Genomic DNA, 25,771 nt, shown 5'->3' with positions numbered 1-25,771 from the left:
GCCGCCACTGCAAGCTCTGAAGAAACCCTCAAGTCATGTGCACACGCAGTATTGCCAGCTTCACAGACACTGATATCTGGAGTTAGGCTCTCAAAAATGTAAACTTGCACTGTAGAAACCTTGGCTGTATTTCTTGCAGGATTGTTTGGGCCATTTGCAGTGAACAGGCTGTTGAATGGTCCTTGGACCTCGAGAGTGTATAGTCTACTGTTCTATGACCCCAACAGTAGACTATAACTTAAGTTTTTTTGGGGGATGGGACCTTGAAGGTCCTCGGATTTGTGGCGTAGGGAAATGTCTGGCATCGCAGAGCTGGCTGGCGCTGTGCGATGGCGATGGCGTGCGAGGTGGGCGGGGCGTCTGTGTCCCGAGCCCAGCGCCCCGCTGCACGCCGTCACTGCGGATTGTCAAGTTTCCGTGGCGATCGCAGTTTATCCTCGCCAGCTGGAGGCGGATTCCCGTGCAGATCCGGCGCCCAGCCGGGGTGTGGCACGCCACGCGCCATCCGCCACGCGGGTCCCGCCCTGCGCCCCGCTCCTGTCGGGTGCCGTCAGAAGCCCCCGCCAGCTCGGGAATCCGCTGGCACTGCTCCAGCCCCTGCCAACCGCGAGCCAGGCGCCAGCCAATCCTTTATTACCTCCCCCCACACGCCCCCCAACACCCCCACACACCCCCCAACACCCCCACACACCCCCCAACGCCCCCCACGCCCCTTACTGCATTATTCAATTATGACAGTGGCAGGTGGCATTGAGGCAGGGGATTGAGGTTCACTAAAACATGTGCATGCACACACAGACACACACACACAGGCACGCACGCGTACACACACACATGCACACGTACACATCTACATACACAGACGCATACACACATGTACAGACACACACACACACACACACATACACACACAGTCAGGGATCTTAATGTTTGCAGATAACAGACGGTGACCCTCTCCTGATTGGCCCCCAGGTTGCTCTCGGCAGTGCTGCGCACATCGGAGGTGGAGTCCCGGGCCACCCGCGCCAGCCTGACCGAGCTGCTGAGCCCGCAGATGGGCAAGGACATCGTCTGGTTCCTCAAACGCTGGGCCAAGACCTACCTGCTGGTGGACGAGAAGCTGTACAGCCAGGTGGGCGGAGCCTCTTCAGCGCGTCACACGCTGCCCGGCGCTGCGAGCTTTGGGGTGTCAGAGATACTCACCCATACCCCCTCCCCCCCTTCACCCTCCCTGCAGATCAGCATCCCTCTCAGCATGGCCTTTGGGGCAGACACGGAAGGTGCCCAGTGGATTGTGGGATACCTGCTGGAGAAAGTGATTAACAACCTGTCAGTGTGGAGCTCAGAGCCGGAGCTGGCCAATGACACGGTGGAGCTGCTCGTCACGCTCGTGGAGAGGAGAGAAAGGTGAGGGGCTCTTCTCTGGCTCCCCCTACTGGTGGAGAGCAGGCAGAGTACAAGGCCTTTGGGCAGGAGTCTTTGGATAGGTAGAGGACATGGAGATGGAAATGTTTGTGAAAGTTGAATGAGTTTCAATAAGTATTTAAGATGTGTCTTGGAAGTGTATTAAAACTGCTGGTCGAATTTAAAAATGGCATTTTAATTCTGTTTCATAGTTTGTGTATATAGTTTCATTTGCGAGCAGTAGAAACGTTCTGTATTGGGTAAAGCAAGCAGGCCCGGCTCATCTTGCCCTCTGCCGCGTGTCCCTTCAGGGCCAACATCGTGATCCAGTGTGAGAACTGGTGGAACCTGGCCAAGCAGTTCGCCAGCCGCACCCCCCCGCTCAACCTGCTGTCCAGCTCGGTGCAGCGGACGCTGATGAAGGCGCTGGTGCTGGGCGGCTTCGCGCACATGGACTCGGACACCAAGCAGCAGTACTGGACCGAGGTCAGGACACGGGAACGCACTCAGAAACACGCATTCGAAATATTCTCTTCGTGTTCGGAGCTGAACGGGAGATTTTTGCAACGTGGAACACTGCTGCTTTTATTAACTTTAAGTTCGATAATTCTGAAGCACAATCACAGCATCACCTCAGTCTCCAAAAACAGTCTGTATTTTCAATATCAGCTCTTTTTTTCAGCAATAGTTTTATCGGTGATTGTTTAATCATCCCTGCCAGAGGTGCCTTGTACTAGTGAAGGGAGAGTTAGGCATCATGCATGGAGCCACTGTATACAGTCAATCACCTATTTGATCCAGTGAAGGTTTTGCATTCCACTGCAAAATGATTTGATTGGTTTACATCAGCGAGTCAGTCGCTGCACATAACAGATCCACCCATCGTGTAGTTTGTGAAAACTCATTCTCCCATCAGTCCTCTGTCCTGGCTGACTGTACCCCATATGCCCCCCCCCCCCCCAGGTCCTGCAGCCCCTGCAGCAGAGGTTCCTCAACGTGATCAACCAGGAAAACTTCCAGCAGATCTGCCAGGAGGAGGAGGTGAAGCGTGAGATCATCGCCACGCTGGAGGCCCTGTGCGGCATCGCCGAGGCCACGCAGATCGACAACGTGTCCGTGCTCTTCAACTTCCTCATGGACTTCCTGTCCAACTGCATCGGGCTGATGGAGGTGTACAGGACCACGCCCGAGACGGTCAACCTCATCATCGAGGTGTTCGTGGAGGTGGCGCACAAACAGATCTGCTATCTGGGAGAGGTGAGACCTTGTGGGAGCTGCGCAGTTGAAGAGTTTTCAGTGATTCAGACCATTATGTGCTTTATCGTGACGTGACTGTAGTACCTACAGTGTTTTGTGTATCTATGGTGTGTTGTGTGTATCTATGGTCGATCTTTCCTGAAGCAGTTTAGATAAAGTGCCTATAAGCACTGTTCCAGCTGGAATTTGAGAGGTTTTTAATCTTTCCAGACTGTTGTTCCAGTGTATGTGTTTCTACTTTTGTGCCTGAGTAGTGCATACACAACCTTTGACCTCTGCCAAGTGAGAGAGAGAAGAGCTGCATATTTATATATCCCTGCGATGCATTATAAATCAAACCACTTCCTGCAAGTGCGGCAAGTTTACCGCACTCGCCGGTCTTGTAAAACCCCGTAAAGTTCTTGCAGAATTCCTGTAACTTAATAGGAGGATTTTAATCTTTTCATCATGGGGCACAAAAGGGCTCAGTGCCCACTCATGAACCATCACAAAGGGCCTTGAAAGGAAATGCGAAGGTCTTTCAAATCTGTGGGTTGTAAACAGGCTAAAAATACTGCATGTGTGGTCCGTTTGGTCACATTTAAACTCGCTACGATGCCTGGAATAACAGCTTTGCCTTGTATTAATGTCGCAAGCTTGTAAGCTATAGCTAAATAAGGCTAATGCAAGCATCGGATTTATCGAAACGGGACCTTGCTTTGAGGACTGGGTTTAGCAGAGCAGTGGCACTGCTGAGGGTAATGGATGTGTCTCTCTCATATCCCCTCTCTGCGTGGCAGTCCAAGTCTATGAAGCTGTACGAGGCGTGCCTGACGCTGCTGCAGGTGTACTCCAAGAACAACCTGGGCCGCAAGCGCATGGACGTGACGGCCGAGGAGGACCAGTACCAGGACCTGCTGCTCATCATGGAGCTGCTCACCAACCTGCTGTCCAAGGAGTTCATCGACTTCAGCGACACGGGCAGCGGTGAGTGTGTGTGTGCGCATGTGTGTGTGCATGTGTGTGTGCGTGCATGTGTGAGTGCGTGCTTGAGTGAGAACTTGAGCGTATGTGAGTGTGTGCGTGCGTGTGAGTGTGTGCATGTGTGTGCATGTGTGTGCATGTTCCAAGATTAACTTAATACTGTCTGTCTATTCAGATATTTGGGAAATATTATAAACTCAGTGTGTGTGTCCCAGGATTAGTAGAGTAACTGTATGGTTTAGGGATTAGTAAAAGCTAACTGTGCGCGTGTGTCCTGTCAGACGACGTGTTTCGGGGCCAGGAGCAGGGCCAGGCAGCAGGCCGGACGGTGTCGGCGGCAGACGTGGTTCTGTACGGGGTCAACATCGTGCTGCCGCTCATGTCACAAGACCTGCTGAAGGTGAGCAAGCAACTCTACCCAAATTTTAATTTTTTTTAAATGCTGCCATTTTGCAGCACCAACACAAGCACAGCCAGTATGGCAGTCCGTATTGCAGCTGAAAAGACATACTGTATGTATAACGCTGATGGTGTTAACATCCTCTCTCTCTCTCTCTCTCTCTGTGCCAGTTCCCCTCCCTGTGTAACCAGTACTATAAGCTCATCACCTTCATCTGTGAGATTTTCCCAGAGAAAATCCCCCAGCTGCCCGAGGAGCTGTTTAAGAGCCTGATGTTCTCCCTGGAGCTCGGCATGACCTCGTATCCTTCCCTACTCCCAGCACTGCGCTGTGTTCTGTACTGCTGGAGCAGTCCTTCCCCACTCCCAGCACTGCGCTGTGTTCTGTACTGCTGGAGCAGTCCTTCCCCACTCCCAGCACTGCAATGTGTTCTGTACTGCTGGAGCAGTCCTTCCCCACTCCTAGCACTGCAATGTGTCGTACTGCTGAGCAGTTCCCACTCTAGCACTGCATGTGTTCTGTACTGCTGGAGCAGCCCTTCCCCACTCCCAGCACTGCAATGTGTTCTGTACTGCAGGAGCAGCCCTTCCCCACTCCTAGCTCTGCTATATGTTCTGTACTGCTGGAGCAGTACACACTGATAACCTGTGTAATTATTCCTGTGTGTACTGCTAGGACAGTGTGTGATTGTTACAGTGTCTGAGTGTGTAGTGTTGAAGTCTGTGTGGCTGTGTGTGTTATGTCGGTGTATGGTGTTAGTGTAGCTGTGTCAGAGTGTAAAGTGTGTAATTACTTTAGTGTGCAGTGTTAGTGTTTCAGTGTACTTCCTTAGCCCTGTTGCGCAGTATGAGCTCAGAAGTCAGTCAGTTGTGTCTGGAGGCCCTAACGCCTCTTGCTGAGCAGTGCGCCAAGACCCAGGAGAAGGACACCCCTCTGTTCCTCGCCACCCGTCACTTCCTGAAGGTGAGCCACGCCCCTTTCTGTGACATCACTCTCACACAAGTCATAAAACTTTACTGTGCTCAGCAGCTGATTGTGGAAGCCTGTGCTGGAGGTGTTTAAGTTAACCGCTCTGTTAGCATTGTTCTGAAGTCTCCAGACGGAGACTACGATATTGCCAAACTGATACTTGCCAAACTTACTTTTTGGATGTACTATCTGTTTAATATCTTAACAAATGAGATTCAATTGAAAACTGGCTAGCTGCTAGCTAATGATAGCTGCTAGCTGGCTGGTTAGACTAAGAATTGCACTTTAATGTCAGTGACGATATTTGGGATACAGCATTTTAATGGTTATGAAAACTGCCCATTGAGGCCAGGGTTTTGCCCTTATGCAGAGTGTATGGATGAATGTTTGCATTTCAGTTAATAGGTTGCTCATTATGTACATCTCTCTCTCTCTTCTCTGTCTCTCTCTCCTCTCTCTCTCTTTCTCTCTCCTCTCCACAGCTGGTGTTTGATATGCTGGTGCTGCAGAAACACAATACAGAAATGACTGTAGTCGCAGGCGAAGCTCTCTATACACTAGTGTGCCTGCATCAGGTGAGAGTCCATACAGGAGTTCCTAGAGAAGCACGTGGGAGGTTTTCCGCGTGTCACTCGGATGTCTCATAGATGGGCCTCAGCCCTTTCCTGTGTTTGCACACATTGTCATCAGCAGATAAATCTTTGTAGTTTTTTCACCTCTGCTGCGCTGAACCACCAGCCTCCTCCATCTCCACACCCACCTCCCTCTCATCAAATGCAGCCTGTGATGCAGTTCCAGAACAAAACTGACCTTGATAGCCCACGGAAGGCCTGACATATGGGCTGCTTAATGTGTCTTTATTACAGTGTCTGCAAAAAGCGCTATACAAATAAAACTGAATAGAATAGAAATTGATTGAATTGAATAGAATTGAATTGATTATAATTGAATATAATTGGATTGAATAGAATTGAATTGAGGGGAATTTGATTGAAGGAATTGGATTGAACTGAATATTACTTGCTCCTGGACAGGTGGAGTATTCTGAGCTGGTGGAGACGTTGCTGTCCAGCCAGCGGGACGCGGTGATCTACCAGCGGCTGGCCGACGCCTTCAACAAGCTGACGGCCAGCAGCACCCCTCCCAGCATGGACCGCAAGCAGAAGGTGGCCTTCCTGAAGAGCCTGGAGGAGTTTGTGGCCAACGTGGGCGGCCTGCTGTGCGTGAAGTAACCGCCGCAGCCGCCAAAACGTCGCCACAGCCCCCACCAGCTTGCCAAACCGTGCGGACAAGAAACGAAAGAGAGAGAAAAAAACTGTTGAATTATTGCACTGTTGGACAATGACAGAACACTGAAGAGAGAGAGAGAGAGAGGGACGATAAACAAGACGTTTCATGTGCTGGCGGGCATCTCCGCCCCTCTCAGCCCCTCTCAGCCCGACCCCCCCCCCCCCTCACGCGGAGTCACACGAGGTCCCCCCAGCACACGCGTGAAGCCAGAGGGGGGGCTCCCGGCAGGGCCAAGGCCCAGTACGGTTCACAGCGTTCATCTCTGTCTGCTCTCATCTGTGCTTAGTTTGTAAGCAGATGGTTTGGGATAAATACAGAGTGAATCTCGTGTGGACGTGTCTGACCGGTGGTCAGCCACCCCCCACCCCCCACTCTTCCCAGAGTGCCTTTGTTTTCTTGTTTGTGTTGTGTCTCAGTAACACGGAAGGCGAGCGTGTGCTCCAAGGCCTGTATCACCAAGCGGTTACCATGGACACGGGGAGGATACAGATTGCCATGACGACAAGCCTTATTCTCTGCCACCTCCGGGCCCCTGAATCAGCAGAGGGGGGGGAAACGCAAAACAAAACAAAACAAAACAACAAAAAAAAACCAAATCACTCTGTGTTCATTAAAGGGTGTACATATATTTTCAAAAGAGAATTGGGGAGGGTGGGCAGGGTAGAAAATTTTTATAAGATAGGGGTCAGATAAGCAGAATTTTTTTATTGTTGTGACTTTGCCTGAAGGAAAAGGGCATGTTATGATTTTTCATTTTCGATTTGTTTTCCACAAATCTCGCAGACGGTTTTTCTCCCGAGGCCCTCCGCTCCTCTGTGGCCTCTCTTATCCCTTTCCTGACGAGGTGGGCGGGGTCAGCCTCACAAAGCTTTGGGTTTTACAGGCCCAGTGAACTTGAGCTCTGGAGGGGGGGCGGGGGGGGGACGACGGCACAAGCGGTCCCACGCTGGGGAGCGGGAAGCCGAATGCACGGATACCTGAAGCGTAGCTTACACCCTTTTTTTTAAAATCAACTACACCTCCAAAATACAGAGTGGATGTGAAGTAATCCATATTGCTTGAGCAATAACCAACCAAAAACAAGTGATAAAGGGAGAATGGTCTCCTTCATGGTGTGTGGAAGCCACACCACAGATTTTAGCCAGTGCGCCTGTAGAAGAACCCCACTACTGCTACTCCTGTTCATAGAGTTCGGAATGCCTAAATGAAATGTATACGTGTATATAAACTTATTATATAAACTTTTTGAGTGCTGTTTTTCTGTTAGGTCTTTGCCACTATGTGCCGTTGTCAGTTGAGTACACCTAACAATCAGGGTGATACAGCAATCCTGTTCCGTTTGTTTTTTGGGGTTTTTTTTCCTTTTAATGATAAAAGTAATTATTTTAGTTAATTGTAGCAAAGAGCAACCATGTGGAGAAATGTAATTTCCTTCTACGAGACCTTCTTTTCCAAGAGAATTTTACCATTTTATTTAAATTTTTATTTGAAAGGAAATAGTTGAGAACTTTGTGGGGACCACACTTCAAACTAAAGTGCTTTAAACCAGCTCTGAATGTATCTGGAAATCAAACATTGAACCCATATAACCACCCAGATTTTCTTTGTCTGAAGTGAACTTCAAGCAAAACCTCAAATAAAAAAAAAAAACAAGAAAATTGAATGCAGACACTGTTATTCCTTTGTTTCCTGTTAGGAAAATTATCAGGCAGATCACTACTAATAACCGTCAAAGCTGCCACAATAATCGGTTGTTTTCTGTCAGAATATCAGTTATTGGCTGTTTAAATGAGATCATTAAACTGGACATGCACTTTAATTGTGAAGCTGAACTGAGGAAGCCGTGTTCTACACTGGCCATAGTCCTTAAAACAAGGGACGAGTGCACGTTCAAACCGACATCACATTGGATAGGATGGCCACATGCAAATCAAATGAATCTTTCCAGCCATGTAGCCGGTCTGTTTCTATAGCTGAATGCACACAAGCTATGGGCCTGCGTTAGAAGATTTTAAACCATACCGTGTGGAAGCCTGGGTCTGATCTAAAGGTACAAATAAAGGAAATTCAGGAGTTCAAATGCAAATATTCACATTTGTTTTTTAATTAAACTGATTACAAATGATCATGTGTAGATATTAGCAAAGGATGAAAGGCTAAGAATAAACAAGGCAGTCTGATAAATTCTTATTTTTAAATCATTTAACGTATTTCCTGAATAAATGACGTATTTCCTGAAGCTTTTTGTTTTTTTTAAAGAAAACTTACTTAACATCCTTAAGAAGGGCTTGTATTATCTGTGAATCTACGAAGTGCAGAAAGGTAAGTCCTGGGGTCTGGTATCTGCTATGAGTGGGCTTGTTTTTAATAGGGACATAGTTATTGCTCCACAAGAAACCTATTACCCTGAGTTCAGAATTAGCAGCCTACTAGTTGCATTTGGCTTCAGTTAAGAGAAACAAAATGTATGAGCTTGTTTGGCTGGATCAGTGCTGCACAGATTAACTGACCATGTATAATCTACTCCAAACCCTACAAAGCACACTTCATTCAACAGCTAGAGATCATTGAGCTGCTAATTAGACAGGTGTGCCAGATTAGTGTTTAAATGAAAATCTACAGGATGGTAGATCTCCAGGAACAGTGTTGGTTTCCACTGCTCTGGACTCTCCAAATATGGTGTGAAATGGCAAACTTTACTAACTTTTCTGGGGGGGAAATGTTTGAAAAGATATTTTAGAATAAATGGACATATCTTTTGTAAAGATGTAATTTGCTGTGTTTGTCCCCCACGTGATTTGTACGAATTTAGCAGCGCGTTTTATGTTCATTTTTAAGTGGTGCTGTTATATTCCACTGTCTCCATTATTTGGTGAAAATGGCGAAATAAAACAATGTTATGGAGCCGCGACACTGTGCATTCGCTTTTTTATATCGCTTTCAACATTTATGTCCCACCTCGGCATCCGTTAGCTGAGACCCGTAGCAACTCTACAAAATTAATCGGTCAGGAACACATGGTTGTATATTTATTTTCTAGGAGTAGCGAAAGGGGTAAAATTGTTTATCTACATTGACATCCTGTTCACTGCACCCCATTTTCATTGTTTCGAAAAAACATATACGGGTATCAAGTGCGTTCAGGTAAGAGTTAAATCATTAAGGTTTATATTTTGTTTGTTGCTAGTAGCTACCGAACTAACGTTAGCTATTTTCATTTTGAAAATCTGTTGGGACTTGATTGCTTTAAACCAGCGATTTATTCTTCATTCTGTTCTTGCTTTCTAAAGAAATGTACTGTTCTCGCTAAGCAATGCCAATTAGCTAGGCGTGTAGTAAAACATTTAAAGAATAGAAGTCGAATAGTTTAATTCTAATTGACGCCTGGGCCGCACCGTATCTAGCACTCTGGGAAACCGTTCATTCTCTGTCCCCGGGTTGCGCTGCAGAGCCTGACGGTGTGCAAGTCCTGTTACTTGCCTTCAGGGGGCTCGTACGATGAGTGACAGCGACGATGATGTACCCCAGCTGTCGGCCTCAACACTGGCGGCGCTACAGGAGTTCTACGCGGAGACTAACGGTCTGGCCAAACATGTTACGCCTGAAGAAAAGTTTTCTGTTGGTGCTGTAGAGGAGGATTGGGTAAGATATTCACTCGAGACGGAAAACGTAGGGAACCTTTGAATTAAGGGTATGTAGCGCGCTTTCGTAAGGAAGGCTAGTGACCAAGTAATGCAATTAAACTAATAAGAAAAAAAGTCACCTAGCGAAAAGCACCGTTGTTATGGGGCAAAGAAGCTGGGGGAAATACGCATGCGTGCAGTACTGTAATTACAAAAAACTCGGTCATGTTCCTTTAATTTACATATTTTATAGATGTGTGTTTTTCTACCTGTCAGCGCATGAGCCAGTTCTGGTACAGTGATGAAACGGCAAGCCGGCTAGCTGAGGAGGTGCTACAGGCAGCCGGAGAAGGTGGCCGGTGAGTCTCGCAGTTCTGCAAGAACTTTAATCTCTGAGGTTAAACCTGCTGGCCTTTACTGAAATGAATGGGTAGGGTTTCTGTCAGGGAGAGAGTTTGTGCTGTAATTATACAACTGGGCACAGACATGTCTGTGTATCAGTAACTTGTGGTCTCCGAATTCCAGTCCTTGGAGAAAATTGGGTCAGGGTTCTGAGACCAGGAGAATTACTGAGCCCCATGGCTTCCCGGAGGCTACATCCTCTTAGAACAGGGAGTTGGTGTACAGGGTTAACATAGTGCTGGTATAGGCTCGACCGTGTACCAGTGAAAAGGATACTTTTATAGTGTGGTATGGCAGTATCCCAAACATGCTGGACCCACTAGTTGGTTTACATTTGGATGTAAGCAAGAGCAGCAGAAATTTAGAGCAGGTGTAATGAGTGAAATGTACGGTGTGCCTTCATTGACTGGACAGCAGTGAGCCATGAGCTTCTGTTAAGAAGCTCATCGTTCATTCTCTGTCCCCGGGTTGCGCTGCAGCCCCTGACGGTGTGCAAACATGTCCTATGACAGGATAGCGTGTCTGAGCGCTCCTAGCGTGTATCAGAAGCTGAAACAGCTGGACGCAAACGCGCCGGCCGCGCTGCTGGAGTTTGACCGGCGCTTCTCCATCTACGGGGACGAGTTCGTCTTCTACGACTACAGCAACCCGCTGTGTCTCCCGGAGAACGTGGCTCCCCAAAGCTTCGACATCGTCATCGCGGACCCCCCGTACCTGTCACAGGAGTGCCTCAGCAAAGTGGCCCTGACCGTCAAGTTCCTGACAAAGGGGAAGGTGCTTCTCTGCACGGGTGAGTTGTCTGATTGGGGTCAGACTGTCATGGTCCGATAGCATGAATACGACAAATTCGCCAGCGTGGGACCCAATATGTGATCGTCAGTTTACTTCGAGTATCAATCAATCTTTGAGTGCAATATCTGACTTCTGTAAACGGATGGTATAAATAAGACCATTTACTCACATTGAGTGCTACTGTAATATTTATGTTCCGCTTTTTATTGAACAGTATAATGTGCACATTTTAGGACTGAACATTACTCTAATAATGCTATCCCCGTGTAACCACTGCCCTTATTTTCTCCCACAGGTGCAATCATGCAGGAAGACGCAGAGAAGCTGCTGGGTCTGAAAATGTGCACCTTTCTCCCCAAACACACCCACAACCTGGCCAATGAGTTCCGCTGTTATGTCAACTACCAGTCTGGTCTCGACTCGTGATGTCTGTCCACTAACAGCGGTGGGTGGCTCCATCCCCAATATGATGTCTCATGCAACAGGCCATCTGTGCATGTAAAACCATGAATAACTATAAAGCTAGACACTGGGCACATGCTCAGCTCCTCTCTAAATACAGTCCCTATAATGAACATGTTAGGGTAAAATTGCAACTGGAACTGTTGCCCAAGTTTTAGAGGGAGTGGTGGTCTTTCTTCAGTAGATGGCAGCAGAAATCAAGAGGTTGGTGAATTCCCTATCGTTAACATCAGGTGTACAAAGATTGATTGCTAATTTTATATCCCCCCCCCCTTCCTTGCCGATAAAATTTTGCCGATTCTTTGCACATGTGAATTGTTTCTTTGTACGGGTTATAGATAAAGCCTTAAATATGCTACACAAGTTCCAACAATCATCACTGTTTAAACTCCAGGAAGGAGAGGTGTGTATTGACTGGACAGTGGAGATATGTGGACAGCCAAGGTAACGCACAACACAAGTTTTAAAATGGAGAGTCGTGTAATGTGTCACCCCAGGAATGTGTCGTGTCAGGCTGCCCACTCTGGTCACTGATGTTGCCCTATGAGGACATAGGTGGGTAACAGTGGAGTAACATTTGGGGTTGCGTTTATAGGTTTTGAATGTATGGCACATTTCCACCAATATTTCTAACAGTATATAGACTCCCAGTACAAAACATCAGGTAGAAATGAGTTGCTATTGGGATGTACATGGTAAAAAAAATCACTTTATTTTACACTTGCTGAAATTGTGAGCAACATGTTTGTGCTCACGTTTCATTCTGGTCCATTTCATAAAAACAATAATAGTAAGAGAAATAAACAAATACACAAAGTCTTGCGTGCTAAAATAATAAAATAATGTTACAAATGTACTGACTGGAGAGTGTGGAGGTATGTCACTGACATAAATCACTAACAGGGTCACTGAGCAGTGCTAGCCAAGCACAAGTTACCGCAGTACTGTTGCCATGGCTAGCTTCTAGCTCAAGATAAAGCCATAGAGCTACGTTCGTACCAAAAGTTGACCAAAACTTTGTTTCGATCAGATGGATTGCTCAAAAATGCTGGTCTGCACAGGAGAATTGACTGGGAGAGCAGAACATGAACCCAGACTTAAACGCATCTCACTGTATTCAAAATTTAGATTTGCACTTTTTTGCTACACTGCATTTGGTATCTATTCATTATATGTAGTGATGTTTTTAGTGTTAAATCACACTGCTCTTTGCTGCCCTGCTCCTGACCAAATCCATTGCTGCATCTTGATGAGCCGCATAGAGTTGAAATAAAGGTGCATCGGGATTAAAACCTCTAGCCAGGCTGAGTTTTCTTCCATTTTCATTCAGGGTTTGAAATGCTCAAATTATTTTATTGATAAGGTAACGGTTATATAAATACATCATATGCCTTTAAACAGAAATGCAACGTAAGCTAGGAGAGCTCAGTTCCTTGAACTTATGTTGATCATGGGTGATCATAGAAAAAACTGCATGGAAAAGAGACCTCTGGGAGTTTCCTGTTCCCGTTTCCTGTTTGTAACCTAAGGGAGGGTAGAAGTGACATACGAGGACACACTATTCCGGCAGCAGGTCATCTCCGAGCTCTTCGTCTGCAAACTCGTCCTCCTCAGTGCGTTTCTTTGCTGCCGTCTTTGGCCTCTCGAGCTGAGGGCCCAGTGGATCCACATAGGAAGCATCTGAGCACAAACACAAACATTTACCATTCAAGAGGTTATTACTCTGCTCACTAAATTTATTTTCTTTTTTTTTATACAAATTTTCCAAATGGGTGCTGCTTGCTCTTATGAAGTCTAACATTCAACCAGAGATACTTACATGTGGCCCTCATGGTCAGTAGTACTGCTGGGTTTCTCTTCTGCCTGATTGTGCATAGTCCAATAATGTCACTGACTGACCAGAGATTACATTTACCTGGTGTGTCAGCTTTAAATCATTCCCTGATTGGAGGTGAGGAATGAGAACTAGCAGTACTACTGGCCAGATTTGAGTATCCCTGGAGTACACTAAAGAATGCATTAAAGCAGGGCTGCCCAACCCTGTTCCTGGAGATCTCCCATCCTGTATGCTTTCGCTCCAACCCTAACAAAGCGCACCTCATTCAGATCTCGTTGAGCTGCTAATTAGTAAAAGTTTTCATTTAAACTCCCAAATTAGGGTTGAAATGAGAACTTACAGGACGTAGATCTCGAGGAACTGGGCTGGGCAGCCCTGCATTAAGTAACCTTGCTGTACAGATGGAAAGTGTGACCAGGGGACAGGGAGGAAGCAGAGATGCTCACCCACGTCTCGCTGGCTGCTGGCCTCGTACGGCTCGTTAGACCCTGGCAGTGCCCGCAGCCTGGCGCTCATTCGCTCCCCCTTGGCGCTGGTGCCTTGGCTGCTGTGTCCACTGTCTGAGGAGGCAGCCAATCACAAAAAAACATTTAAAACATAACAGTCGTAGAAGAAAGAGGAATAGAACCACAAAAGAAAACATTTTGCTGGGTAGGCCACTGCATCAGCAGGCTCCATCTTACAATCAAGAAAACGGCAGGCTCCTAGCACTTAGAAAAGATCTAACAACATTAATGACAATCTGATGATATGCTGATAACACAATTAAAATTTGGAAACATTAAGCATTAATATGGTTCATGCAATTATGGGCATTTCTGCTATGAAGGCTCTCTGTGCAGATGACAAATTTGTACATATGCTGTGATGTAAAAATTGATTTCAAGGGCCAAACATGGAGGCCAGGTAGTCATGGAAAGAGCCCCTTCCCATTAAAACAGGAAGATGGGTGTTCCAGAACTCATTCCTCCCAGGCAGAGGACAGAGAAGGGAATAGTGGGTCTTTCAAATTCCAGCAAGTTCATTAACTGAACCCCCTCCACCCTTACAAAGCCCTTACACCCACAGAATGTTTTCAACTTGGAACAGATGAAGCGAGACTAAAACCCCAAACACTAAACAGCACCAAATCCTGTTTCCTTACAGAGAGCTGAAGATTTCTGATATGAACATTAACCTCTGCCCTGCCCATGTCTAGAGTCAGGAAGAGAGACTGCAACAAAAAAAAAAACTACAGAGCAACACAAAGAGGAAGGTAGGCAGAAATGACCAGTCTGTGAGAGCTTCAGAAACTACAAAGAAAAGCAAAACACCAGAGGGGTAGAACCTAGGGGATGGGTAATCACACACAAAATGTACACACACACGCACACACACCAGTCCGTGTTTCCCCTACATAGACTCACCTGTGGCCCAAAGCCACAATATCAGCAGGCCAGGACAAAAATAAAAAGTCAGTCAATAATGGGATTTATTTATGAGAGGTGCACTCGTGCCCTCTCACTTATGCTTGTTCAAAGAGTCATCACAGATGACAGACAACCACAGAAATCCATGACATTGACAGGGCAATGAAAGGCAACTTTTTCCTTTATCTCCAGTGATTAAAAAAATGATGTGAAGTCTATTCCTCCACCCTGATCTATGATGTAAATTTACATTATACCTTCAACAGTGTTAAGGTTAATGTTACTTCTTGTGGAGTCCAAGCTATATTAGTACATCATGCTGATATACACAGATTACCTTCAAACCTAAAAACACTGACACACACACACACACACACACACACACACACACAGTGGTCATGCATAACCGTACTGTGGGACACTGCGGTCTGCAGAAGCCTACCGTTGCTTTTGATTGGTGGAGTGCTGTTTGGGGAAGAGCCCACTGGAGACCAGAAAAGAGGGAAAGAGTGAACCTCACTTTCAGAGTGAAAAGAAAGAGCAAAGAACAGTTTCAGAGTGAATAGAGAGAGCGAAGAACAGTTTCAGAGTGAAAAGTAAAGGGGTGTCCAGTCTTATTCGGAAAGGGCCGGAGTATGTTAATTAGTCGAATCAGGTGTCGTAAAACAAAAACCTGCATCCACAACGGCCCTTTCAGATAAGATTGGACACCCTTGTAAAAGCAAGTCAGTGGGAAACTGCTCTCACAAAAAAGTGAAGTGACAACAGGCTCTGCAAAGACCAGTGGCTACCAACCCAGTTCCGGGAGATCAACCGTCCTGTAGTCTTTCACTCCAAGCATAAAAAGCTAGAGATCTTCTTGAGCTGCTAATTAGTAGAACCAGATGTACCAAATTGTGGTTGAAATGAAAACCTACAGGATGGTCGATCTCAAAGAACCACTGGTCTAGACACAGGGTTAGCACACAGCGCAGGTACGGAATACAAAGCTTTAGCTAACGCACAGCTGTCAAGCTCCGGTCCTGGAGGGCCGCAGCATCTTCAGGTGTTTTTGGCACCAGTGGTTCATTTAAGTCCATGATTGGCTTCAGAATCCACACGCCTTGTTCTCAAGGCCTTAATTAGCAGATGATTGAAAAGAAACCACAAAAAACCCGCAGACACTGCAGCCCCCTTGGGATTCAGTCTGACACCCCTGAGCTAATGTGACCAACTGGAATTTCTGCTGCTCACCTGCTTTACCGTCCACATCTGAGTTCAAGCAAGTTAAGAAAAGAAAATGTAGCAGTGAGAACTTGTGTCCGACTAGGATTCTCTATTAGCAGAGGAGTACTCTGAACAAGAACCCCCGAGGAAGAACAAGGGAAAATATGGATGTATATATAAAGTTCCCAATTAACATTTTTGTGGTGGAACACCTTCTAGGCGTTCAGGTGAAAACCTGACTACATTTTGGTTGAAAAGTGAACGTTTTCTAGCTGACTTGGACATAACCAGGCTATATCCATGTAAAACCTGAGCTATACTGAGGTTAACCCAGTCTTTTTGTCAAAATGTCAGTCAATCTAGATTTCAACCCTCTATGCCAGCTTTTTCAGACTGGATTAAATTATGTGATGTGCACATTCTTCATGCTAAAGCAACTTTTAGTGCTTCTAGGAGGATAAGAGTTCACAGGTGGGTGAGAGGTCCTAAGAACAGGGGAGAGACATTAGGACTTGGAGTTGAAGGTTTCAGAAAAGTCCCCACTTTCCCTGAGTTATCTTCTCCTGACAAGTGGCACCTCAACCCTTGCAGGGAGCTCTGAAGCTGCATGCAATGTCCCTCTCTTTGGCTGGATTTTATTAAGATTCACTCAACCCATCAATGTAGAGAGATCGATAGGAAGAAACGCATGCTGTGCCATTGATGCACTTTTAATTTGAAAGAGTGAGAGACTCACCGCTGCTGGCGCTGCCTTCCCTACGGCTTCGAGCACTGCTCTCCCGTCCAGACTTCACCCTCTGCAGAGAGAAAGGAAGAGAGATGATTGGACAGAGGGGACCTGATTGACAGCTCTAATCTCAAATGAGTGCCTAACTTGTTTTAGTTACGAGTGCAGTTACGTTTGCTCAGTTGCGGCCCCGTTACCTAAACACAGGTCTGCCAGGCAGACCCTCAACTTTGACCCCTGAAACATGCCCAGTGATCTTCATTCCTGGTTCTGGAGATACGCCAGCTCTGTAGGTTTTTGTTGTTACTCGGCTCTTAATTAATCAATTAAAGCTGTCTATTACACAGCCAACTCACCTCACCTCACATATTAATGCAAAAATAGAGCTCTGCAGACCCTGTGACCCACCAGGACCAGGAAAGAAGAACATAGGTCAAAAGCATTAAATGTGAAATGACCCCTGTGGAAAGCACTAGCCAGGGCGGTAAGCAAACGTATGGCGGTATCTCAGAAGAGGACATCTGCGGGTGTCCTGGTCTACCTGCTCCCTCTTCTCCTTCATCTTCTCCACCTTCTTCAGCTTGGTGGCGTAGTCCTGGACCTCCTTCAGGCCCATGTCCGAGCAGAGTCGCACCAGAAAGCGCAGGCCTGCGAGACACAGCCACCCTGAGAATCAGCACCGCACACGGGAGCACACGTTACCCACAATCCCACAGCACACGGGCCTGAACGGGGTACGTTACATTCTACGCTCTCCGGGAATTTCTGGTGGATGCTTTTGTAGGTCTCCAGTGCCTTCTGGTAGTTTCCTTAAAATGAGAAGCAGGAGAAATATTCAGAAAGTGTTTCTTACAACATGGGCAAGTAAAGTAGTAGACACTATAATGTGTCAGATATGGTCTCTGTAACTCACCACTCCTCCTGTAACAGCTGGCCACCATCAACTGCCACTTTACCTGAGTGGGTCTCAGAATGAACACATCCACTGTCAGAACCAAACACACACACACACACACACACACACATACATACATACATACAGTACACACACAAAATCTACACACAGACTTAATTAATACAAGTAACTATTATTTAAGACAAGACTCACTGAATAAGGGCAGCTCTTTCAAAATAATGAATGGCTTTTTCGCAGAACTGCGTGTCGATGTAGTAGGCTCCCAACCACTCGATCACGTCCATGTTTGATGGGAAATATCTAAAAGACTAGATAAAACAAACCCATGCACTAGTGGGCATTCTGATCCCCCACACTAAATAGCACAGAACCATCCATTTGCACAACGTTTGTCACTGTGTGACTTTTTCATTTAGATTCCACATTGCCAGCATTAACTAAAAAAATAAATTAATAAAAAACAGTAGCTTTCCCTGTTGCTCTAGTTTCTGTAACTATCCCTAGTTACCCTACTGAAAGCAATGGAGTTCAGAACATTGACTTAGAATTCTGAAGAAACATTCTGGAAAAAAAAAAAAACGTACTCTTCAAAGGGTTAAAGAAAGCTAATGACACAGCAGTACAGTAACTGGAGTGGGACTGACCTCATAGTAGTACTGGAAGGCCTGAGACTTGTCCCCCTCGTGGTCATACAGCTCCCCCAGCTTGGCCAGTGCCTGGGGGTCTGTGGGCGTGACGCTGATCAGCTGCATTAGCCACTCGATGGCCTGGTTAGAGTCCTCCAGCGTCTCGTATCTGTGGCCCCCCTCCGGTTAAGAACTGCAACCCCTCCCACATGGATCTGACCTCCGGGCAGGGCACGTCCTACACACCGGCTATGACATCATACAGCTCTGAGCGTGGTCATACTGCATTACACAGAGACCCCTGCCTCACATGCATGCCACATGATGTGATTAATATCCACTGTGTTGTGTCTATGACCCACGTGTGTCATTAAAATAAACTGTGTTGTGTATATAACCCACACGTGACTAAAATTCACCATGTTGTGTATATGACCCACGCGTTTGATTAAAATGCACTGTGTTGTGTGTATGACCCTCACACAGGTCACTGTGATGTGCACATGACTTCCTGCAGGGGAAGGATACAGGCTGGACAGCTGGTACATGACCTGGGCACAGTTTCTCAGGATGGCATGCAGCTTAATGAAGCAGTCCAGCGACTCCTCCAGCCGGCCCAGTCTCTTATAAGTGAGGCCTGAGGTCAGTGTGGACACGCATCAGCAACAGACATCAAGAACATCATGTTCAATTCATTAACAAATGAACGCCATTAAATTACATTACATTCACTTGGCACAGGTTCTTATGGCTTACAAATACTCAGCTCAACACCACCATGACTGTGCTAGAGATGACATGTGTAGAGTATAAACTATAACTGCTGGAGATGATGGATGATGTGTGTGACTGTGCTGGAGATGCTGTGTATGGAGTATTAGCTATGACTACTGGAGATGATGTGTGTGGAGTATTAGCTGTGACTGTGCTGGAGATGACTAGTGTGGAGTAAGCTAAGGCTGCACTGGACATGACTAACCCAGATTATACAGCGCCTCTGTGCAGGATGAGTCATTTCTGAGAGCCTCTTTGTAGAACTCGGCTGCTTTCTCATAGTCGTGCCGCACGAACACCGTGTTGCCTTTGTTGGTCAGGGCTGCTGGGTTGTAGCGGTCCGCAGCCATGGCCAGGTCGGCATAGCGATCTGCCTGGTCCAGGTCCTTCTCCTGAGGGGAGAGGGCCAGGTTAGGATGCCAGTAACTGGTGACTGAGTTTCACTTGGTGATATTGGGCCAGTCCTCTGGTGGAATGGACTGCAAGAGGAGTTGTACATAATACAGGCTAAAATCAGTTTTTACATTGTACAGCAGATCGTGGGGAGATGCTGTGACCCAATGTGTACAGTAGTCCATTTCACCCTGGTCACATGTGCTAGACTCAAGTACTATAAACAGCTCATGGTAGTGGTGTAGTGTAAAATACAAAATATTTTTCGCGTTCCATGTTTTTGTATTTTCCTCAAAGCCTCATACATTTTTTTTTTTCCTGATGCTTTTTTCTATTGTTCAAATTCCTCAAATCTGCAAAAAATATTTGAATATAGCCTTAAAATGAAGGACCAGTGACTGACCAGAAAGTAGAGGAAGGAGAGGTTGGTGGCAGCAGCACTTTTCACTCTGCTGTCCTTCTTCTCAAACATCTTCAGAGTCTCCACTGCCTGCAGTGACGGACATCACACAGCTCCAATCAGCACACGCTCCCATCAGCACACACATCCAATCGACACACACCTCCCATCAGCACCGCTCTCTGTGAAACACATACTCAAGAAGTGTTCAGTCAGTGAAATCATTTTGCTCCCCGATGAAGTGGGAATACTTGTTAATAAAAGAAAGGGCCGTGATAAAGGTGACTGGTAGTGAACGAGATGTGTCAGGACTATAAGGAGCCTGTCGTGGTGTAGTGCAGTTGTTAGGTTTCTCATCTAATGAACATCTACCCAGTTATACAGACCAGACCGTTCATGTCTTCACTCCCACACGAGTCACTCCTACTCAGGTGTACTTAAAGTTCAGAAGAACAGACAGGGAAATGCTAAGCCACTTCTCAGCCTGGGTGAAAGAAGCACTAGTAGTCTCTCACGGAAATATGCCAGCGTGAGCGCCAACACACATACAGTACACACACACACGCACACACGTACCTCGTTCTTATGAGCCGTGCAGATGGACAGAGTGAAAGAAAGAACAGAAAACGTGCAGAAAAATGAAGGATACATTAACAGGGAGAGTGGTGATCTACCACGCTGACAAATGGATGAAGTGAAATGCAGAAATGGGTGCAGTTTAAATGATGGCCCGCAATGCATCTCTGCATTGTGCATGCGCAGTCATACCTGATTGAAATCTCTCTGTCTCAGGTAGGTTATGGCTTTGTTAATTTCCAGATCGTTAGCCAGCTCCACATACTGAGAGCCTTTCACCATCTCCACGCACCTGTGAGAAACGTGTCACAGTTGAAGTCGTAATCATTACATCTGATGAACATGAAAGCTTGCGCTATAAGGACACATTTAGGCCACAGCCCACCGCAGTCACACTCTCCACTCACCAGTCGAACCCAGCCGCGAAGGACGCCTCAATGATCGGTGCGATGAGTTTCGCCGCAGTCATGATGAACTTCTCGGCCAGCGCCTTCCTGCAGTGAACAGAAGGGTCACAGTTTGAGTCTGCTCACATGGCCTGTTAAAAGCCCTGCTTTCAGTACTCAGAGGAAGACCTCGAACGGGTCTTACTTCTCTCTTTCCATCTGGTGGAGCTGGTCGTTCTTTATAGCTTCGATCACGAGGTTGGTGTGGGGATCATCCTGTAAAGGGACAAAATCAGTTTGATTTTAAGATTCTGAAATTCTTCCCATACATGCACTAATCCCTTAATCTTCCCATACACACACTAAGCCCTTAATTGCTGTTAGCTCCCTGATGCTGTGAGTTTTGTAAATATACCCCTGTCTGCAGGAGTATAGGAGCATAGTGTAAGGTCCTACATGCTCACATTGGGTGGAGTGTACTTGTCCTCCTCGTCTACACCCAGCAGAACAGAGATGAGTTTCTGGAAAGCCTTTTTCATCCTCTCGCGGTCCCCGATGGCGTAGTAGCACAGGATCAGGTTGTAGCCGGTCTTGATGTTGGGGCTCTCGCTCATGATGTGCTCCAAGGAGGTGATGGCATCGGAGTACTTTCCGATCCGTATGAACACCACCGCGATGTTCTGCATGATCTTTATCCTGCAGGACAGACAGTTAGACAGCACCGCTCTAACACCACTGCTGCATACCGGCACTCCACTGCAGGCTGCTAGGGGTCCACTATCCACGGGGAAACAAAGACAGGGACAGTGGGAGATGTGGAAGGGTGCTTACCGCAGTTCTTTGTGTGCATTTGAGATTTGGTCCAAAGCCATACGGTAAAATTTGATGGCTTTTGGGTAGTTCTTCTGTCTGAAGTAAATATTTGCCATGTTCACTTTTAAAAGTCCTGCAACCCCCAAAATGGAAAAAATTAGAAACACCACCAAACAAAACGCATGAGAAGAAAACAGGAAAACATTGAGGCGTTTCATGCTAGAATAAGGACTGATTTTAATGGACATCAGGCCCAGAGGCTCTGATGCATTGTAGTCATGCTGTACCCTATTATATGGCGCATACATTCAGCTTGATTCCACTCCTTGTTTACCTGCATTGCTGAACATTTTATTCTTCACAATAACCTGATAGGTGTTCAGTGCTTCTGGGTACATGTCATTGTTGGCGTACTGGTTGGCCAAGTTAAACAGAACCTGGACGAGAAGAGAACATCATGTCTACACTCTTAACACACTATGTGACTGTGTGTGTGTGTGTGTGTGCCGCACTGCATTTGAACACAGAATCTTCCCTAACCGCTATTACATACTGCTCCCCGAACATCACAGAAACCATTAAAGTAATATATGAAGCTGTACAGTTTAACTCCTCTCAATGTGATTCATATCTATGTGCATGGACAGACCATTGCTAATAGCTGGCCATTGGTAGGGAACTCTTATCTACTTGTGAGTTTGTGTGTCAGACACCACCCAGGGGTGAGGATTGACAGAGAGAAGAGCCACTCACAGAGTAGGTAAGATCCAGGTTGATGGTGTCAGCAGTGCCTGTCTGCTCCCTCTGCCTCACCAGAGCCCTCTCCTTCCGCCCTGCTTCTTTGGCTTTTTCCAGCGACTGCACAAGAGAGACACAGTAGGCGCCATTTTGGATCAGCACAAAGGTGGAACAGAGCAGGCGCACTCAACCAGGCTATAGATGGGAGAATGACCAGTATGGAAGAGAGCTGGAGAGATCAATGTGAATGAAACACTCAAGGGATTGACAAGGGAGAGAAATCAGAGTTGAGACGAAAATGGAGAGAGATCTGTAAAAGACACTGCACAGCAAAATGTTCAGTGTTGAATTAACACGACAATTTAATGTGTGGGAGGGGGACAGATGTGAGAGACTGATGTAAAAAGAAGTCCATACAGCCCTCAGTCTCAATTTTATAAGATGAAACTTTTCTAGCAACAGACAAACACAGGCTATGAAGCAGAATAAAATCACCTGAATCTTTACTGGTAAAAAGCAGCATGAATATTTGTGCCCTGCACATTTGAGAGGAGAAGGGGAGGGGGAGGGACTCTTACCAGCTGCAGATCACCACGACCGTGAGCCATACAGCTCTCTTCGATCAGGTCATTCACCTTCCTCTCCAGAATCTTCATCTTCTCCTCAGGCCTGAAATAACACCTTTTTCTGAGACGTTTTCACAAACTCTCAATTTACATTTCCTCCAAAACAATGGCAGCTCTCCGCCAGTGTCAGAGTGCGGGAGTGCATATGGGAGTTCCCAGCAGTGTGCTAAAGCGTCAGCACAGTAATGGAAGCTAAATGCACTGTGTTAAATAAATCATAATCAATGAAAAAGGGGAAAAGATAAAAAGACCTACGTGTCTTCGTTTTTTGTCTCCAGTGGAGGTGCAGGTCCTTTGGACTGACCCAGTGGGTCAAATGCAGAGCCTGAAAGAGTTAAACTTAATTTGAGTTTGTTGCAAATTAAACTAAACTGCAGTACCTCTATTGCTCACTATGCATGCTTCAATCTGTATGTAGAAACAGCTAGTACACTTCACTGCTGCCTAGTGCTCTAGCCATTACTCCTAACTACTCTAACCGCTACTCTTCACTGTTGTTCAGTACTGTAGTGAATATTCCTTAGTGCAGTATAAGCAGTCTCTACCTCACTCACTCTTTACTAGGGCACTCACCTCTGGCCATGGCTGAGGAGTACCCAGCTGCCCGCACTGCAGTCATTGGCCGAGCGGCTCCATCCTGTCTCACACACACACATCACAGGCTAAATCAACAGGCTGTATACATCAAATTTAACCCTTTCCAGAGTAGGGTTTTTGGAATGTTTTTTCTTTTCTTCAAAATTCTAAGTCAGCGTTCTATAACTCCATTGCTTTCAATTACCAGCAGTGATTGTTACATTACCATTAGGATGTTCAGTTAAGAACATTCTAACCACATATTTGTGATCATACCCTTTTTAAGGTGTAAGATGATTTCATTACATGATTGTTCAGTGCAAGTCATATAATGACAGGGGCTAAATTACTAAATATGATAATAATGCCAACTTTGCCAAGTCAAGACTCCTCAGAGGGGAAAGAGTATAGTTTATTAAATGTCAGAGACCTTACTTGACGATACTTGAACATTTTTGTTATTTATGTATAACTGATGGGTTCTTTCATTTAATGTTCAGCTCTGGAGGTGTGTGGTGGGAAGGCTGCCTCAGGGGGCATACAAAGAGTGTAAAGATACACCTTATCCACTCACCTGCACTGCACCTGTCATAGGCCGACCCATAGATGAGGCCATAGGCATCCTCGACTTCAAGATAAAACAACATGATAAATAATCAGTTGATACAATGGGCCACTGTAAATCAAACAGTGTCACACAGCTGAACATTTTATTTGTTTCTTCCAAACAGTAAAATAAATCAATGAAAGCCTGCATAGTTAAAAAAAAAAAAAAAAAACAGCAGGCCCAACACCTATCAGTGTAACTCACTCCAAAGGAGGTACCCAAGGCCCGTCCTCCAATGGCTGTGCCAGGAAATTTGGCAGTCATCTGCAGAAGGGTTTCAAAACGTTTTATATTAAACATAGTCCAGCCCACTGTAATTACTAACTACTGACTGCAAACTGACAGTTATATAAGAATATGACTTACCGGGGGTCGTCTCCCATGACTTGTCCTAACTGCCTGCTGAAAGGCAGGATCATTGTCCAACTCCTGGAAAAAGCCAGAGCGTCAGTGCAGCTAAATGAAGATCTTTATTCAACCACGTTTTGGCCTTGCCAAACTATTTACTCTCAGGTCACAATTTAATACCATAATATATGCAATAACAGTCGATAAGCAATTCACTACGTAATTGATTGTAAAAAAAGTTGATCTAAATAAAAATAAGTCGTAGTTGAGGTTGTCTTATAACAGAAACATTAGCTTCATACCTCGGAGTCAAATGCAGGATTGTAGTCATTGTAGCCAGAATAGAGGTCATCTTCCTCCTCCGCAGCTAGATGTACATGCTCCATCATCTTGCTGCAACTCTATCGGGACAAAAGCATATCAAACTGACTTCACATAAGATAGCTTCATTAAATATGATAGCTTCATTAAATGCTCGGATGTCACTAATTTAATGTCAAAATAAGTTTCTATTAGAATTGAATGAGATGGTTAAAATAATATAGCACGTGTAGCTACCGAACATGTTAAAATTGGTTTAAAAAATGAAACATGATTCACGTATACAAATGTTCTGAAGTAATAGTGTAAATTAATATGCCTAATGTAACAAAACACAAAAAAATGTTCAAAAATGGTAATGGTAACGTTACTGGCCATCTAGGTTGGATAACTTCTTGGCTAGAAAATTAAGATTACGCTCATCGTTAAAGGAACACTCGTGTGTTTTCACCCACAAGCAAATCATTCAAAATTAATGGTTAACGTTAACCAGCAAATAAGAGAACATGATTCTGATGACAAATTTAGATGAAGCGAGCGCTAGCACATACATTTTCCAATGGCTGGCAATGAGTAAGCTGCTACCTACTAATAGCTTACATGCAAGTTAAACATATAAACATGAATTCGCTTGGATAGATAAACTCAAGATAGAAAACTACCTAGCCAACTATGTACGTCCTGTCAAAACAGTTCACAATTAAGCACGTATTCAGTAACAAGATGTAGCTTGTTGTAAAACAAGCAAATAGACTACAAAAAACCTACGTTTTGGTAAATTAGTTTGTTGACAGCCTGGAATCCATGGAGGCTGTGGCCCACAATGCATTGCGAGTTCCGCGTAGCCCCTAAACTATACGCTGCTTGATTGGTTAAAATAGAGAAGGTGGGACGCTCCGTTTCACTTTATTGGTTAAGAAGGTAGAAGAC

General features: G+C 45.7%; 3 protein-coding genes and 1 long non-coding RNA gene across 9 annotated transcripts in view; 3 read left to right on the top strand and 1 right to left on the bottom strand.

Annotated features, from left to right (window-relative positions):
• xpo4 (exportin 4) overlaps positions 1–7,946 on the top strand; it is a 34,322-nt gene extending 26,376 nt beyond the window's left edge. The window contains exons 13-22 of the mRNA XM_064311634.1: positions 973–1,132; positions 1,238–1,407; positions 1,716–1,890; positions 2,368–2,661; positions 3,441–3,627; positions 3,906–4,024; positions 4,195–4,325; positions 4,870–4,987; positions 5,476–5,568; positions 6,028–7,946. Coding sequence (XP_064167704.1) covers positions 973–1,132; positions 1,238–1,407; positions 1,716–1,890; positions 2,368–2,661; positions 3,441–3,627; positions 3,906–4,024; positions 4,195–4,325; positions 4,870–4,987; positions 5,476–5,568; positions 6,028–6,225 — 1,645 coding nt within the window. The 3' untranslated portion in view covers positions 6,226–7,946. The remainder of the gene's footprint in view (positions 1–972; positions 1,133–1,237; positions 1,408–1,715; positions 1,891–2,367; positions 2,662–3,440; positions 3,628–3,905; positions 4,025–4,194; positions 4,326–4,869; positions 4,988–5,475; positions 5,569–6,027) is intronic.
• A 766-nt stretch (positions 7,947–8,712) lies between these two features.
• eef1akmt1 (EEF1A lysine methyltransferase 1) lies at positions 8,713–11,869 on the top strand. 3 transcript variants are annotated; one of them, XM_064311658.1, is made up of 5 exons: positions 8,713–8,962; positions 9,733–9,925; positions 10,183–10,265; positions 10,821–11,098; positions 11,396–11,869. In XM_064311658.1, the coding sequence occupies exons 2-5, from the start codon at positions 9,782–9,784 to the stop codon at positions 11,524–11,526; spliced, it is 636 nt and encodes a 211-aa protein (XP_064167728.1). In that variant the 5' UTR covers positions 8,713–8,962; positions 9,733–9,781; the 3' UTR covers positions 11,527–11,869. The 3 variants fall into 3 exon arrangements, with proteins under 3 accessions (XP_064167728.1, XP_064167727.1, XP_064167726.1); XM_064311657.1 differs by lacking the exon at positions 8,713–8,962 and adding an exon at positions 9,247–9,427; XM_064311656.1 differs by lacking the exon at positions 8,713–8,962 and adding an exon at positions 9,248–9,427 and having other exon boundaries at positions 9,770–9,925.
• A 382-nt stretch (positions 11,870–12,251) lies between these two features.
• On the bottom strand, positions 12,252–25,739 carry ift88 (intraflagellar transport 88 homolog). 4 transcript variants are annotated; one of them, XM_064311640.1, is made up of 28 exons: positions 25,610–25,737; positions 24,823–24,921; positions 24,539–24,601; positions 24,377–24,436; positions 24,140–24,193; positions 23,563–23,626; positions 23,245–23,314; positions 22,942–23,032; positions 22,379–22,483; positions 21,960–22,062; positions 21,644–21,758; positions 21,277–21,508; positions 21,018–21,088; positions 20,834–20,920; positions 20,619–20,718; positions 19,854–19,940; positions 19,263–19,449; positions 18,812–18,920; positions 18,302–18,452; positions 17,850–17,965; positions 17,655–17,707; positions 17,485–17,550; positions 17,283–17,389; positions 16,751–16,811; positions 16,042–16,059; positions 15,251–15,292; positions 13,846–13,959; positions 12,252–13,242 (listed from the first exon to the last, which is right to left on the bottom strand). In XM_064311640.1, exons 2-28 carry the CDS (start codon positions 24,907–24,909, stop codon positions 13,121–13,123), a joined length of 2,535 nt encoding a protein of 844 aa, XP_064167710.1. In that variant the 5' UTR covers positions 24,910–24,921; positions 25,610–25,737; the 3' UTR covers positions 12,252–13,120. The 4 variants fall into 4 exon arrangements, with proteins under 4 accessions (XP_064167710.1, XP_064167707.1, XP_064167708.1 ...); XM_064311637.1 differs by lacking the exon at positions 25,610–25,737 and adding an exon at positions 25,393–25,501; XM_064311638.1 differs by lacking the exon at positions 16,042–16,059 and having other exon boundaries at positions 25,610–25,739.
• On the top strand, positions 17,383–19,014 carry LOC135241361 (uncharacterized). Its single transcript, XR_010325977.1, has 2 exons — positions 17,383–17,475; positions 18,770–19,014. It is a non-coding gene; the product is annotated as an uncharacterized LOC135241361 (long non-coding RNA).
• Positions 25,740–25,771: the final 32 nt, after the last annotated feature.

The sequence above is a fragment of the Anguilla rostrata genome, chromosome 15, assembly GCF_018555375.3.
Source record: "Anguilla rostrata isolate EN2019 chromosome 15, ASM1855537v3, whole genome shotgun sequence".
NCBI lineage: Eukaryota > Metazoa > Chordata > Actinopteri > Anguilliformes > Anguillidae > Anguilla > Anguilla rostrata.
This window is presented reverse-complemented; position numbering and strand designations above follow the sequence as displayed.